The sequence below is a fragment of the Chrysemys picta genome, chromosome 22 (assembly GCF_011386835.1).
Source record: "Chrysemys picta bellii isolate R12L10 chromosome 22, ASM1138683v2, whole genome shotgun sequence".
Taxonomy (NCBI): domain Eukaryota; kingdom Metazoa; phylum Chordata; order Testudines; family Emydidae; genus Chrysemys; species Chrysemys picta.
In genome coordinates, this window is record NC_088812.1 from 7788655 (window position 1) to 7803812 (window position 15158).

A 15158-nucleotide genomic window follows, 5' to 3' on the forward strand; every position below is an offset into this window, starting at 1 on the left:
AGGGTTGTGAGTTCAATCCCTGAGGGGGCCATTTGGGGATTGGTCCTGCTTTGAAGTCCCTTCCAACCCTGATATTCTATGTTGGCCGGCCCGACAGCCCAATCCCACCAGAGAATCTGCCCCTTGACAGGTTGCCCTTGTGGCTGCAGAGAAATGAGATGGGGAGGCTCCCAAAGGCAGAGCCAGGATTCCTTCCGGTTTTAAAATCAAATGATTCCTAAGCTGATCTCACCTTTTGGGGTCTAGGATTTTTGACCGTTCAGGGCTGGTGATGCTGTAAAGCGGACGGTGTGTGTGGGGGTGGGGGCCGTCTCCTTCTCCGTCTGTGCAGCACCCGGCACAAAGGGGGGGAGGGGGGTTGGATCTTGGCTGAGACCTCCCGGCATTGCTGTAATAATAAACTAGTGAATAACTGCTCACCCAACTGAGTAAAGGCAGCCCCGGCCTGGCCTGAAATATACACAGCTGCTGTCAATGACTAACAAATCCCTTGTGGAAAAAACAGAGGCGCCCCCTCGAGATCCCGGGGGAAGGAAGGGAAAGAAACAATGTGACAGGAAATAAAAGAGAGAGGCGGGGGGGGGGGGGGGGGGGCTGAGAAAAAGGGTTGTGTTTTTTTTTTCTATTTGCACAATTATAACAATTATATTTTTATAATCCTGCCCCCTCCAAAATAAATTAAATAGATAAGAAAAAAACAAACAAAAAAGACCCAACCAAAATTAGAGGCATTCAATTAACACAAGGAAAATTGGCACCTGAAGAAGGAAAATAGGCCGTTTGGTTAGAACGGAGGCAGCTGCAAAGGAAGAAAGCGGGGAGTTCCACACACACCCTTCGTCCCCCTCCCCCATCTCCCCGCTTTCTGCACCCCTGCCCTGCCCTGACCCCCACAGATCAACAGCACCGGGGCACCCTCGGGAGAGCAGGAAGGGACAGACAGACCACAGGGGGGCAACATGGAGCGCAGAGAGAGAGGAGGAGCTGCATGGGACTGGACGGTCTGGCTGCTGATTATCCCGGCCTGGTGCAAAGCACTGTGGGTTAGAAGGTGCCAGACGTGCTCCAGGATGGAAGCCCGCTTTTGTCGTGGTGAGTTGAATGATGCCTAGCAGGGTTGGCGTGACTCCCATCATGCTTTGCTTCATGTTAGCACGACTCCCATCATGCTCCACCTTGTGGTTAAGCAGTGGGAGTTGGGGGCACGGGCTGGGCATGCAGCTGTGCGAAATCACAGCTGCTTCCCACAATGCCGTGGTGGTGCCCATCTTTGGGCCTGGCCTCCTGGGATCTAGCCCTGGCTCCCTCCCCTTTCAGAGCTGAGAACAGAACCCAGGAGTCCTGACTCCTAGATCACTGGCCTGTGCTGTCTCCTTCTGCACTCCCCCGTGCCCAGCATTGGGCCGATGCCCACCCCCGCGGTGTTACGCCCAGGGCCGGGCAGAGACCCAAACCCCGCACACGCAGCCAAGCTGGCTCAAAGCTTTCCCCCAAATCTCTCCCCTCCCACTTCAAAAATGCAGAGAGGTCAAAATGAGCCCATGTCACGGGCCCGGCTCGGTTATGATGAAAACCTGGGCGGGACGGTTACTCGGGCGAGCTCCCAGAAGGGCCAAGAGCCCCGTGGCTGAGGCGTCACTTGGCAGATGACGACACGAATTCAAGGCCCTGCTCAGCCTGATTCACACTAGCAGCTTGACCCTGACCCCTGGGCTAGTCAGGGTCGAGGAGCGGCTCCGCTGACTTCCTCCAGCGGGGGGCGCTCATGGGAGGGGGGGGTGTGATGCCGGTTCAAGGCCTGGCTGTGAATCTTACATCCCAGCCATGAGCCTGCCCTGTTGGGCTACCCTGGGGTCTCCCCCCCAGGACCCGCCTGTTCCATATCGGAGGTTGCCAGCCCCACGTCTGACCCGGGAGGGCTGCACCCTCGCAATGCGGAACAGCAGACGCCGGGGCCCCTCTGACAGCTGGGTCTCAGCTCCTTGTGCTGGGGACACCAGGATGGGCTGGTCCCCGGCCTGGGCTGGCTGGACCCTCCTGAGCAGGGATGGAGCGGACGAGTGACGCCAATGGAGTGGCATCGCTTTACGCCAGCTCTGGATCTGGCCCCTTCTGCCCCAGATCCCTCGGTCGGCCCCACCGCCTTGGCCATCCTCCTTCCCCTATGGGAAACCCTGGGGCCAACGCGCCCACTTCCCAGTGATTCCCAACTGGCTTCTGCCTCAGCGCTAGGCCCAGAAGGTGCCTCTGACCCTGGCCCGGGGGCTCTGGAGCTGAGAAAGCCGCTCCCTGGCCTGGCCTGCCAGACCCACGGTGAGCTCGCTCTGGATTTACACACCCGAGTCAATGAAATCAGAGGCGCAGATACCCAGCTGGTGTAAACGGGCATAGAGCCATTAAAGTCAATGAAGCTACATCAGTTTACCCCACTTGGGAATCTGCTTTTCAGAGAGTGATGTCAGATTTACTCCTTGGTGTCCATGAGAGCAGGATTTTGCTTCATCCGAGTTACTCTGGATGTACGCGCCGGTTTTGGTGGCGCTAACTCCTGCTTTCCACCCTGGCCACGGTGGGAGCAGACTTGGACATCCAGGGAGCCACTGCGGGTTTACACCCCAGCGTAACCGAGAGCCAGATCCGGATTCGGCACCGTCATGCCAGCGTCGCTGAGCTCCACCCCCGCTCTCTCTCTCGTCGCTAGTCCCACACCCTGAACCTCGCCTGTCCCTTGCTGACGTTGGCTGTTGGGTGAGTGGCAGCGCGGGGGAGAGCAGATGGTGGGCACCGAGCCAGCGCCGGGAGAACAGCCGCGCCTTGAAATGTGAGGAGAGGGGTGGCCAATCCACTGCAGCGATGCCACCCGGCAAGCATTTGGGCAGCGCGTATGTCGCCTTGAAATGTGTTGCATGAGCGGGTGGGAGTGTGGGGGGGGGGAGACATGTCAATTTACATTTCTCCCAAGGAAGGAGCGGCAGATGGGAATGGAAATCAGGGAGTGGCAGAGGGGCCCAGCTGGTGTAAACAGGCGAGGGATAAACCCTACACCGAATCACAACGCCTTGGATCTGGCCCAGCTGACACGGGCAGCCACATGGTGAGGAGGCAGGGAGAGGAATGCTCTGCCTCTCGGATACCGGGTGTGAGTTTGGGCATGTGCAACATGCACGGGTGTGCATCTGGGTGTATGTGTGTGCGCTGTGTACAGATGTGTGCAATGTACAGGCGTGTGCATCTGTGCACGTGTGAGTGTGCAGGATACAGACATGTGCAATGTGCAGGGGTGTGCATATGTGTGTGTGCAGGATACAATCGTGTGCAATGTACAGGCATGTGCATCAGTGTGCATGCATGTGTGCTGCGTACAGACATGTGCGTTATGCAGGTGTGTGCGTATGTGTGCATGCTACAGAAATGTGCAATGTACAGGCAGGGGCATCTGTGTGCATGTGTGTGTGCCGTGTATAGACATGTGCAGTGTACACACATGTGCATCTGTGTGCATGTGTGTGTGCAGGATACAGACGTGTGCCATGTGCAGGCATGTGCATCTGTGTGCATGTGTGTGTGCAGGATACAGATGTGTGCAATGTACAGGCGTGTGCATCTGTGTGCATGCGTGTGTGCAGTGTACACACATGTGCAATGTATACACCTGCATCTGTGTGCAACTGTACATGTGTGTGCGTGAAAACTCATTCAGCTGGCACCTCAGGGCCAGGCCCTTAGCTGGGAGAAATCAGCGGAGCTTGGCAGGCTCCGATTTCCAGCCCTCCATCTCTGCAGCTCTCTCCTCTCCATGCTCCGTCGCTCCCCCCTGCCATCCGTTCCCCCCACCCTTCCTGCCTAGCCCTCTCTCCAGCCCCATCCCGCTCACAGCCCAGCCCGTCTGAGATCCCAGCCCAGTCTCAGCGGGGTGCCCCCGTGCTGTTGGGGGGCAGAGTCAGTTATATCCTGAGATGAGGGAGGTTGTCTGGGCGCGTCCCCCGCAGAGCTGAAAGGAAAAGGAACAGGAATCGGAGTTAAATCGGTTAAGAGGATGCGCTGGACTCTGACGCCCTCTCGGCTCCGGCTCTGTCTGCGAGGAGAAACCAAAGGGGGTGTTACCAGGGCTCCCCTCCCCCCAGCCCAGCCCCCCAGAAAAAGACAGTGCGTCAAACAACAGGAAGCAACGCCCCCCACCCCTGAAATGACATGCCCTGGCTCGCGCTACACAAAGCGGCAGAGAGAGGACAGGGGGTGTTTGCTGTAGACCCAGAGGGAGAGAGGCGCCCCAAAACCGGCTCCCTTAGACAGCAGCGCTGGCTTCAAACCCCCCCACCCCGCTGTTCCTTCTCTTTTGACCCCCAGTGGGCATGGATGAGCTGGAGCAAAGATCGCACCATGCACCCCAGAGCTGGGGTCACTCTCCCGGGATCCCTTTGGGGTACCTAGGGTTTGGGGCACCCAGTGGGGGCAGGATTTGGGGGGGCCGAGCGCCTCCTGTTGCTTCCTATGCTGGGACCTTGCTCGGGTTGCCCTACCCTCCAGGATTGTCCTGAAGTCTCCAGGAATTAAAGATTAATTTGTAATTAAATATTATGTCATGTGATGAAACCTCCAGGAATACGTCCAGCCAAAATTGGCAACCCTAGACCTGGCTCCCTTGGAGGCCAGGGAACTGTCACAGAGCCAGCTCAGCCTGCTAAGGTGGGACTTCCTGTTTTTTCCAGACCTGCTTCCTGTTTTTTCCAACCCTGACTTCCTGTTTATTCCCTGAACCCCACTTCCTGTTTCCATGCAGGAGGACCTGCTCCTCAGGAGGGAATTTCCCAGGCCCAAGAGGAGTAGGGGACTGTCAGTCTGGCCCGGTTCCAACACACGTGCGGCTCCGGTCGCTGCTGGGTGTGTGTTGGGAAGGGGAACTGAGTGGGGGCAGAGGGGTGTGCGCACAGGCAGAGCACACACGCATGTGCCCGCATCCACACGCACAGCACATAGGGAGCACATGCATACACATGCGGAGCACACACATGTACACACACACACAGTCTTTCTTCCCTCCCCAACTCCAGATCTCCCTTCTGCTCCTCTGTGTTTATCTGCCGGCTCTCCCCCCACTCTGGCCTAGGGCAGGTGCTCCCCAAACCCAGCCCTGCTCAGGGGCCCCCGTTGCCAGAAATCTGCCCCAGAAAGATGCTCCCTCCTCAAACGTAGCTCCAGGATCCTTCCCACCTGAGTCCTGACTTCCACCCTCCCCCACCGCTCTAACCACTAGACCCCACTCCCCTCCCACCGCATGGGGACACGTGGGCCGCCAATCACTTCTCCCCACTCAGCCCCCTCCTGGGACAGGTACAATCCCCCCCCCACCCCAGAACAAGCAGGGCAGGCCCCCATCCTAGCCTTGCTCCTCAGCGCCCCCTTGGGATGGGCAGGGTACTGCAGGGTAGCCTTAGGCGTGGTTGGGACGCGAGGCGACCTCTAGGGGTGACGCTGGGCAGTGCCGGCTGGAGAGCCTGAGGGAACCGCAGGGTCTGTCTGTGTCCAGCAGCCTCGGCGGCGAGACACGTGATACGCCCCCCCTCCCCAGCACCCCAGGGTTTGCCGGCTTCTCTATTACTTCCTGGGGCCCACACTGACTGCGAGGGGGGCACGCCCCCTACCAAGCCCCACACACCCTCTCCTTGAAGCACAGCGCCCCCTAGCACCACACGGGGGCCAGCAGGGACAGCAGGGGGCGGGGGAATCTCCTCCATTAGCATCTCCTCCCCCTCCCCTCCCGTGGCATGTTCTCCCCCAAAGGATGGAGCCAAAGCGAGGCACCCAAATCCTTTAGCCCTGGCCCCAGTCATTCCCCACCCCCCAGCGCCAGGGATCAGGGAGCCGGTTCTGGGGGGTCTCCCCCCGCTTTGGGTGGGAGGTTTTTCACAGCAAGGAGGGAAGCGAACAAATCGGACCCGGACACGGTTGTAAAGAGCAATGAGAATGGGACTCACTGTATGGGACACAGTCATACTGGACCTCCAGGTACTTGTAGGTTCCGGGGCAGGGGTCCGGGAAGGCGTCCGATCCAGCCACCACCACGCACTGCGTCCGGTTATTGCACCTGGGGGAGAGAGGGGGCCCGGGGGCCGATAAATTAAAGACAGTCCCGTAGCGATGCTACATAACGGTGCCGAAATGCGGCCACCTCTGGGGTGTGTCAGGGCAGTGCAGAACCCTGGCTGAAACAGGAGCAGGGCTGGGCAGGAGAGGGATGTCAGGAAGCGACGAGGAGATGGCTGGCCTTGGGATGGGGCCAGGAAGCTGGGCTTCATGTCCTGATTCTTGTGAGAAACATGGGGAGGGGGCGGGGGCTGTCTTCAGTGACCTGCAGGGGGTCAGGGCCTTGGTTTTATGTCTTGCCCTAAAGGCAGCACATTCAAGCCTCAGACTGGGAGTCTGGACAGTTCAGGGGAGTGGTGCCTAGGGGTTACAGCGGGGAGGGCTGGGGGTCAGGACAGCAGGGCTCTATTCCCATGTCTAGGGAGTGGCGCCTAGGGGTTAGAGTAGGAGGGTTGGGGGTCAGGACACCTGGGTTCTAGTCCCACATCTGGGGAGTGGTGCCTAGGGGTTAGAGTGAGGCTGAGGGAACTGGGGGTCAGGACACCTGGGTTCTCTTCCCAGCCCTGACACAGAATCGGCGTGCAGAAACCCATTCCCGTTTCGGTGTCTCGGTTTCCACAGCTGTGAAATGTGGAGATGGCACCGAATGAGCCCCGTCTGCAAGGCGTGATGTACATCTGCCCGGCTGGAGGTGTCTATGGTGTCTCAATCCAGGGCAGACAATCCCCAGGGCTGTCTCGCCTTTCGCCCCCTCCCACTGAGTATCTCAGCCTGAGCCCAGAGTAAAAACGATTTCCTCTGCTGGGCCCTGATCAGAACACGGGGCCCAGGGCACCATGACCAGGCTGAAAGAAGGGACTGCTTTAGTTAGGGGGCAGAATTGGCCTGTGGAACCCACTGCCACAGAATGAGGCAGGGGCCAAAAACGCAGCAGGACAGGTCAGGCATGGCTGGGTCACCAGAGCATCCCAGGCAGGAGAAAAAGTGTGAAATCAGGGCTGGAACCCCGGGCACTGAGCAAAGGGGTAAAAGGCCCCATCTAGGCTTGTTATTCCATCACTGCCCTCTAGGGGGCTCCCTGCACCAGCCTCTGAAGCAGCTGATGTGAGTGGCTGGAGCCGGGAGACCAGGGTAGATGGGCTCATTCGGGAGGGTGATTCCTGTGTTCCAAACACGCAACCCCCCCCACCGCACACACACACCTACTCATGCTCGTGTGTGCAGATTCACCCCCCCCACGCGCTTACTACATACTGCTCCACCCTTCCACACACCTGCACCCCCCTCCATGCACAAGCCCCCCTTTCCACATGCCCATGTCAGCACGCCCCCATCTACATCCCCTCCCCCATGCAACCCACCCCCCCCCCCCACACACACACACCAGGGCTGTGGGTTCTCACTGCCACGCTGCCTGTTACAATCACGTCTCTGTGGCAGGCCGGGTGTGGGTGAGGGGGAGGTTTGGCTCGGGGGTATTTTTCCCAGCAAGCACTGCAGGATAATTGCCCAAACTACATGAGCTCTGTGGAGGGGGTTTCCTGGGGGGCTGAGAGCCCCAGGCTGGGGGCCCCTCATTGTTTGACTCCCTATTGTCTCCAAGCTGAGGCTGAGTGTCCAAGATTGGAGTAATAAATATCCAGGAAGACCTGCTTCCCTGATGGTATTTCACCTTTAACGGCCTCTCCGGCTCAGTCCCCCAGCAGAGAGCCGGAGAGAACAAAGCAAGGGAGAGAGAGAGACAGAAGAACAGCATGAAAGGAAGCCAGAAGGGAAGAAAGAAACAGAAAGAACAAAAGAAAGAAAGAGGAGCGGGGCGGGAAAGAAGGAACGGATGTTAGAACGAACGAGGCAAGCGTGCAAGCGGGAGGGGGAGCGGGAACGGCGGGACAGCAAGAGGAGGGGTATAAAGAGAGAAGGGGGGAATTAGGAACCCTCCTTCAGGCCCACCCTGCCCAGCTCCCCTTGGCCACGCTGCCTCCTGTGGCAGGAAGTCCCGCAGGGTAACAGGTAACATGTTTCCTTTTGGGGGTTCTAAGCTCGCGGCTGCTTGGGACTCCCCTGGGGCTCAGGACCCAGTGAGCAGCCCCCAAAGGGGGAACAGGGATGGGCCGGGGGAGTCACTCGGTAAAGCTAAGTAGGGTTCAAAGACTCCCTCTGTTCTCCCAGTGGGAGGGAGAAGATGCTGGTACGACCCACTCCCTCCTCCCCCTAGCGCCTGTGCCCTGGGGCATGGACCCCTCGGGAGACTGGGGGGGAAACTCCTGGTGCCCGTGCCCCAGGGTGCAGATCCCTTGTGTGTTGGGGGGTGATTCCTGGGAGTTCTCTGACCAGACGTTAACCTGAGGGTACCTCTGGTGTCAAAGATGAAAGAACCCCGGTGTCCTGGCCAGTCTGATGGCCTAGGTCCAAGAGGGGGCCATGGTGGGGGAAGGGGGAGACCTGGGGGGAGCGGTCAGTGTTTAGGAGCGAGCAGAGTCCAGAGGCAGATGGAGCTGAGCCCCCGGAGTCGCTCCCCCCCAGCTGGGAGTCAAGCATGCTGTTGTAATTGCAGAGAACGGCCACGGGAGGGCGACATTGCTCCATTTATCCCCCCTCCGCAGCCTGCTGAACCCCTGACCTGCCTATGCCAGGGTGGGGGTGGGGGGTTCTGTTCCCCCCGCCCAGGTCATAGCTGAGGACTGGCCAACTCATCTACTGTCAGAGGCCGCGGCGGGCGGCTAATGGAAGGGAGAGGAAAGAAGTGGGGAGAGAGTGGAAATGAACAGACATCTGGACCAGCCCCTTGCAGGATGTATCAAATGTGGGAGAGGGGCACAGGAGAAAGGGGGTTCAAAGTCTCCTGTGACCTCCACAGCAAAAGTGTGGGACCCAGCCCCCCTGAACTAACCCCCAGGCCCCACTCCCCTCCCAGAGCTGGGGACAGAACCCCGGAGTCCTGCTCCCACACCCTGACCCCCAGGAAGTTCCCGCAGCCCTAGCCAAGGCTGGAGCCAGGGCGGATTTGGGAGCTGCCTGGTGCCAACCAGCTGGGGGAGCAGGTGGTGGGAGCCTGGAGAGGGCCCCCCTCCCTTCCCTGCCCATCGCTGGCAAACAGCCGTGGCTAATGAGATGGCAGCTGCCCTGCCCCGGGGGAGCCCTGCCTGGGTCCCGGGGACATGAGCCCAGGTTGCTCTAGCAGCCGACGGCCCCGGGGAACGGCCCCGTCCACCCCTTCTCCGATTGCATCAGCCTTGCCAGGGAGAGCAGGTGGCAGGAGCTAACGAGGGAGGGATCGGGGGGGCGGGTATGGGGGGGGGTTGTTGGAGCTCCCTGACAGCAGGGATGCGGGGGAGGGGGCATTGCCAGGAGGAGGAAGGTGGTGATCTCTCCACCCACCTCACCCTGCAACACTCCTGTTCCTGCTGCAAGGGCTTCTGGGAGTCTGGCTCACACAGGCCCAATGGTGGGAATTGAAGCTAGCATCCTGACTCCCAGCCACCCTCTGCTCTAACCACTAGGCACCACCCCCTCCCATAGCCGGGGATAGAACCCAGGAGTCCTGACTTTGCTTTATAACTGTGAAAATGTTTGCCTTGGTCTGCCACCCATCCAACAGGGCTAGCTGGATCAGCCGGACCATCAAGGACCATCGCAGTACAATGGCTGGGTTAATGGCACCTGGCAAATGCTGCTTGGAAGCTGAATGAAAGAAATCAAATAAAGCCACAGGAAAATCTTCCATCTCTTTGGCTGTTTGAACTCGGGGGGGTGGGGGGGGGCAGAGAAAGCAAACTGAAGCCAGAGATCCCCAGGGGCTGCCCCCTGGGTCCGCCCTGAGAGACACGTGGAATTGACAGATCACGACAACTCTCAGGAGCGAGCTGGTAACTCACTGGTGTGTGTTTGTTCGCTTGCTTTACTCTGTCACTAACTCGGATTCCTTCTCCCTAGTTAATAAACCTTTAGCTAGTTTGGTCCAGGCCTGGCTACAGGCACTGTCTTTGGTGTAGGACCAACCATCTGGGATCAGTGACTGGTCTCTTAGGGCTAGAAGCAACCTGAGTGTGGTGATTTTTGGTGTGAGTGACCATTTGTCACTCAGTCCCGTGTGTCTGGGTGGCAGGATAGACTGGAGAGGCTAAGGGGACTGTCTGCGACTGATCCGGGAGTTCACAGTTGTTACTGGCTGGGTGAAATCTCATTATACCACACACCACCAGCTTGAGGGGTCTACCCTGTTTGCGACAGTCTGCGCTGAGGTTGGCACCTGCCGTTGTGAGCTGCTCTAGACAGTGTGACACCTACTTCCTTCCAGAACTAGGGATAGAACACAGGAGTCCTGACTCCCAGCCATCCCCTGCCGCTTTAACCACTAGACCCTGCTCCCTCAACCTCTGTGGCTGTCTCACTGCTGCAGAGATGGGTCCTCCCTACACCAGACAGCCCCTTTGCCAGCCAGGTAGCCATTCTCCACGGGGCTGTGCCAGGCTGTGGGGGGGGAGATGGAGCCAGGTTGGGGGGAAGCTGTGCCAGACGCGGGGGCTGTGCCAGGCTGGTGGGGGAGTTGTGCCAGACTAGGGGCTGTCCCAGACTGGGGGCTGTCCCAGACTAGGGGCTGTCCCAGACTGGGGGCTGTCCCAGGCTGGGGGCGGGGGACAGTGCTGCAGGGAGAGAAGACACAGCTGGGCTGTGGTTCCAGGAATTGGCCACACGGTACTCAGGAACGAAACCCTCTTTGGAAAAGCCAGAAACGCTGGTACAGTAATCGGAGTGTGCCCTCAGACCACACGCCGCCTGTGCCCGCCCAATGCCTGCCTGCCTGCTCTTTCTTCTGCTGGACTCCACCCACCCCTAGCCCTCGCCCCCAGATCTCACTGCTCCCCATCTCCCCCCCACAGCACAGCCGGCCTTGGAGCACCCCCTCCCCACACAGCCCCTTGGCTACTGAGGTGTACAGCATGGGGTGCGGGGGGGTGGGGTTGTGTGGAATGCCTGCAACCCTCACTGGCAGATGCCATATGGACCTGGCATGGGAGATAGATAGATAGATAGATAGATAGATAGATAGATAGATAGATAGATAGAACGAGTGAATGGGAATAGATAGATAGAAGGGGTGGATGGAGATAGATAGATACATAAGGACATAACAGTGGCCGTACTGGGTCAGACCAAAGGTCCATCTAGCCCAGTATCCTGTCTACCGACAGTGGCCAATGCCAGGTGCCCCAGAGAAAGTGGACCACAAGGCAATGATCAAGTGATCTCTCTCCTGCCATCCATCTCCACCCTCTGACAAACAGAGGCTAGAGACACCATTCCTTACCCATCCTGGCTAATAGCCATTAATGGACTTAACCTCCATGAATTTATCCAGTTCTCTTTTAAACCCTGTTATAGTCCTAGCCTTCACAACCTCCTCAGGCAAGGAGTTCCACAAGTTGACTGCGCGCTGCATGAAGAAGAACTTCCTTTTATTTGTTTTAAACCTGCTGCCCATTAATTTCATTTGGTGACCCCTAGTTCTTGTGTTATGGGAATAAGTAAATAACTTTTCCTTATCTAATTTCTCCACATCACTCATGATTTTATATACCTCTATCATATCCCCCCCTTAGTCTCCTCTTTTCCAAGCTGAAAAGTCCTAGCCTCTTTAATCTCTCCTCATATGGGACCCATTCCAAACCCCTAATCAGTTTAGTTGCCCTTCTCTGAACCTTTTCTAGTGCCAGTATAACTTTTTTTGAGATGAGGAGACCACATCTGTACGCAGTATTCGAGATGTGGGCGTACCATCGATTTATATAAGGGCAATAATATATTCTCCGTCTTATTCTCTATCCCCTTTTTAATGATCCCTAACATCCTGTTTGCTTTTTTGACCGCCTCTGCACACTGCGTGGACATCTTCAGAGAACTATCCACGATGACTCCAAGATCTTTTTCCTGATTCGTTGTAGCTAAATTAGCCCCCATCATATTGTATGTATAGTTGGGGTTATTTTTCCCAATGTACATTACTTTACATTTATCCACATTAAATTTCATTTGCCATTTTGTTGCCCAATTACTTAGTTTTGTGAGATCTTTTTGAAGTTCTTCACAGTCTGCTTTGGTCCTAACTATCTTGAGCAGTTTAGTATCATCTGCAAACTTTGCCACCTCACTGTTTACCCCTTTCTCCAGATCATTTATAAATAAGTTGAATAGGATTGGTCCTAGATAGATAGATAGATAGATAGATAGATAGATAGATAGATAGATAGAAGGGGCGGATGGGGATAGATAGATAGGTGGAGGGGGTGGATGGGGATAGACAGACAGACGATGGCTCTGGACAGCGAATTCGCCTGCTCAGGTTACGTGAAGCCTCTAGCCCGTGTGTCTCGGTTTCGTTCTCCGGGGAACCTTTGATCTCCCCCACCCTTGCTCCCCAGCTCAGAAACCGGCTTGTTTTCACTTTCACTAGATCTCCAGGTTGCGAGGGCAGGGAACTGCTGAGGGGCAGGTGACTCAAACACGCTGGCGTGTGCACTGCCCCCGTGGGGATTTCGGGGGGTAGCCAGTGATGTCACAGGGGCTCAGGGATTGGGGTGCACCTGGGGGGCTAACAGGCTGGGTGGGGGGTGAGGAGCTGGCACCCAGTTAAACACAAGTGATTCTTCCTCTAGCTGGAGGCAGGGGGGAAACAAGGTGACAGCCCTGAGCACCCAGGGAGAGACGGGGTTCCCTTGGCCTGGGGGTGCCGTATGGGGTGCGGTTGCGGCGCGCTCACCTCTGGGACATGATCTTGAAGGCGTCAGGGAGGTAGCACTGCACGTTCTCCATCTGGAAGGGGTCGGCGTCACAGATCTTGTCGTCCGTGCGCCCGTAGTTGGCGTTCTCCACCATGATGACGTCACTGCCTGGGCAGCGCAGCTCGATGGGGTAGCCCTCGCAGGCCAGTTCCCGCCGCACCAGGCCAAAGGGCAGCCCGGCGCGGCTCAGACCTAGGGGAGAGAGACAGGAGGAGATGGTGAGAGGCGTGGGTGGGTTACCTCCCCACTCCTCCTCCCCACACACATCTACTGCCTCAGTTTCCCCACCCTCTGAAGCTCAGGTGGCATCGTAATTCATCTCCACACCTGCCCATGGAGTGAGCAGCCAGATCATGGCACTGGGAACCCGGACTCCTGGGTTCTATCCCCAGCCCTGGGAGGGGAGAGGAGTCTAGTGGTCAGAGCAGGTGGTGGCAGGGGACCTGTGGGGTCCAGCCTAGTTCCCATGGACCGGAGTCCAAATGAAACACCTGCCAGGACTTCACAGGCCGAGGACGGTGCCAGTGTTTGAGTAGCAGTGTGGTCTAGTGAGTGGGGCACTGGAGTGGGACTCAGGACACCTGGGTTCCATTCCTGGCTCTGCCACTGACCTGCTGGGTGACTGTCCCCTCTCTGTCCCTCAGTTTCCCCCACCCTTTGGTTAGCTAGGCTTTGGGGCAGGGGCTGTCCCTTGGGTGTCTGTGCAGCACCTGGCACAACGGGGCCCAGTATCGGTTAGGATTTGTAGGCGCGACCGTAATCCATATAATATAAGAGCAAGATCCTCTATCTTTCCCAGATAATGGGTGGAGTGAGGGGTGGAGCTGCCCATATGAAGTGACAGGATCAGGCCCCTCATGGAGGGAATCTGCTCCCTTGCCCCAGGGCTGCATTTTAAGGCTCACGTGTGGCTGGATGTTTTGCCCAGATCCAGACGTCTCTCACCACGCGCTCAGCTCCCCGCACCGCCCGTGACCCACTTTCCAGGCAGCGGCTGAGCCGACGTCTCGCCAATGTGCTGAGCAAATTCCCTGCAATCCCTCCGAATCCCCCCCCCATCTCCCATGTGACCAGGACCAGCCGGGAGGAGAGAGGAGAATTAAAACCACCCAGAGGGATTTTAAAGAGGAAACTAGGACTCTTGGATCTATCCCCAGCTCTGGGAGAGGAGTGGGGTCTAGGGGCTAGAGCAGGGGGGCTGGGAGCCAGGGGCCTGGGTTCTATCCCCAGCTCTGGGAGGGGAGTGAGGTCTAGGGCCTAGAGCAGGGGGGCTGGGAGCCGGGGGCCTGGGTTCTATCCCCAGCTCTGGGAGGGGAGTGGGGTCTAGGGGCTAGAGCAGGGGGGCTGGGAGCCAGGGGCCTGGGTTCTATCCCCAGCTCTGAGAGGGGAGTGGGGTCTAGGGCCTAGAGAAGGGGGGCTGGGAGCCGGGGGCCTGTGTTCTATCGCCAGTTCTGGGAGGGGAGTGGGGTCTAGGGCCTAGAGCAGGGGGGCTGGGAGCCAGGGGCCTGGGTTCTATCCCCAGTTCTGGGAGGGGAGTAGGGTTTAGGGGCTAGATCAGGGGGGCTGGGAGCCGGGGGCCTGGGTTCTATCCCCAGCTCTGGGAGGGGAGTGGGGTCTAGTGGTTAGAGCAGGGGGACTGGGGGGGGCCTGGGTTCTGTTCCCGGCTTTACATTAACTGCTGTGTGGCCCTGAGGCAGACTGTAGATCTCTCCACTGCCCATCTCCCCAATGGGACAACAGCCTGGTTGCATTTAAGGCCAATGAAACAGAACAGGAAGAAGCAGATGCAATGCCTGCTGCATGCACCAGGGGGCGCTGCCTTAAGGGGCGGCTGGCTGCACAGACATATGCTGCTGCCCCCTGGAGGCAGCGCCTGGCACTGCCTCCAGTGGCTGCTTGGGGAGGGTGTTGCCTTTCCAGCGCTGCAGGCTGTGGGTTCAAGTCCTGCTGGGGGGGTCTGGGAGGCTCCCTGAGGGAGGGGGGCTGTGCCCCCAAAGGGAAGGTGGGGACTGGCTACCAACATGGCTGCTGCCTATGTAATCCCCCCCCAACACACACAGTTGGGGGGTGAAGGGAGGTCTAAGAGTCGGGGCGCGCTCTAACCACTAGACTCCCCTCCCAGAGCTGCCGCCAGAACCCAGGTGTCCTGCTGCCGCACAGCGCTGTGAGCAGAGAAGGGGAAGGGCAGTACACGGCAGGGGCCCCCTCGCTCCAGGTTGGTGCAGCTGGGCTGGCAGTTCGTGCCCTGGCAGTGGTACGGGCAGGAAACCAAGGAGACCAGCCTCCCTCTGCCAG

General features: G+C 58.2%; 1 protein-coding gene across 1 annotated transcript in view; it reads right to left on the reverse strand.

Annotated features, from left to right (window-relative positions):
- The window catches only part of LOC101935740 (adhesion G protein-coupled receptor L1), a 98034-nt gene that overhangs the window by 38055 nt on the left and 44821 nt on the right, over positions 1 to 15158 (reverse strand). Inside the window, 2 exon segments of the mRNA XM_065576221.1 lie at positions 5976 to 6085; positions 12842 to 13055. Coding sequence (XP_065432293.1) covers positions 5976 to 6085; positions 12842 to 13055 — 324 coding nt within the window.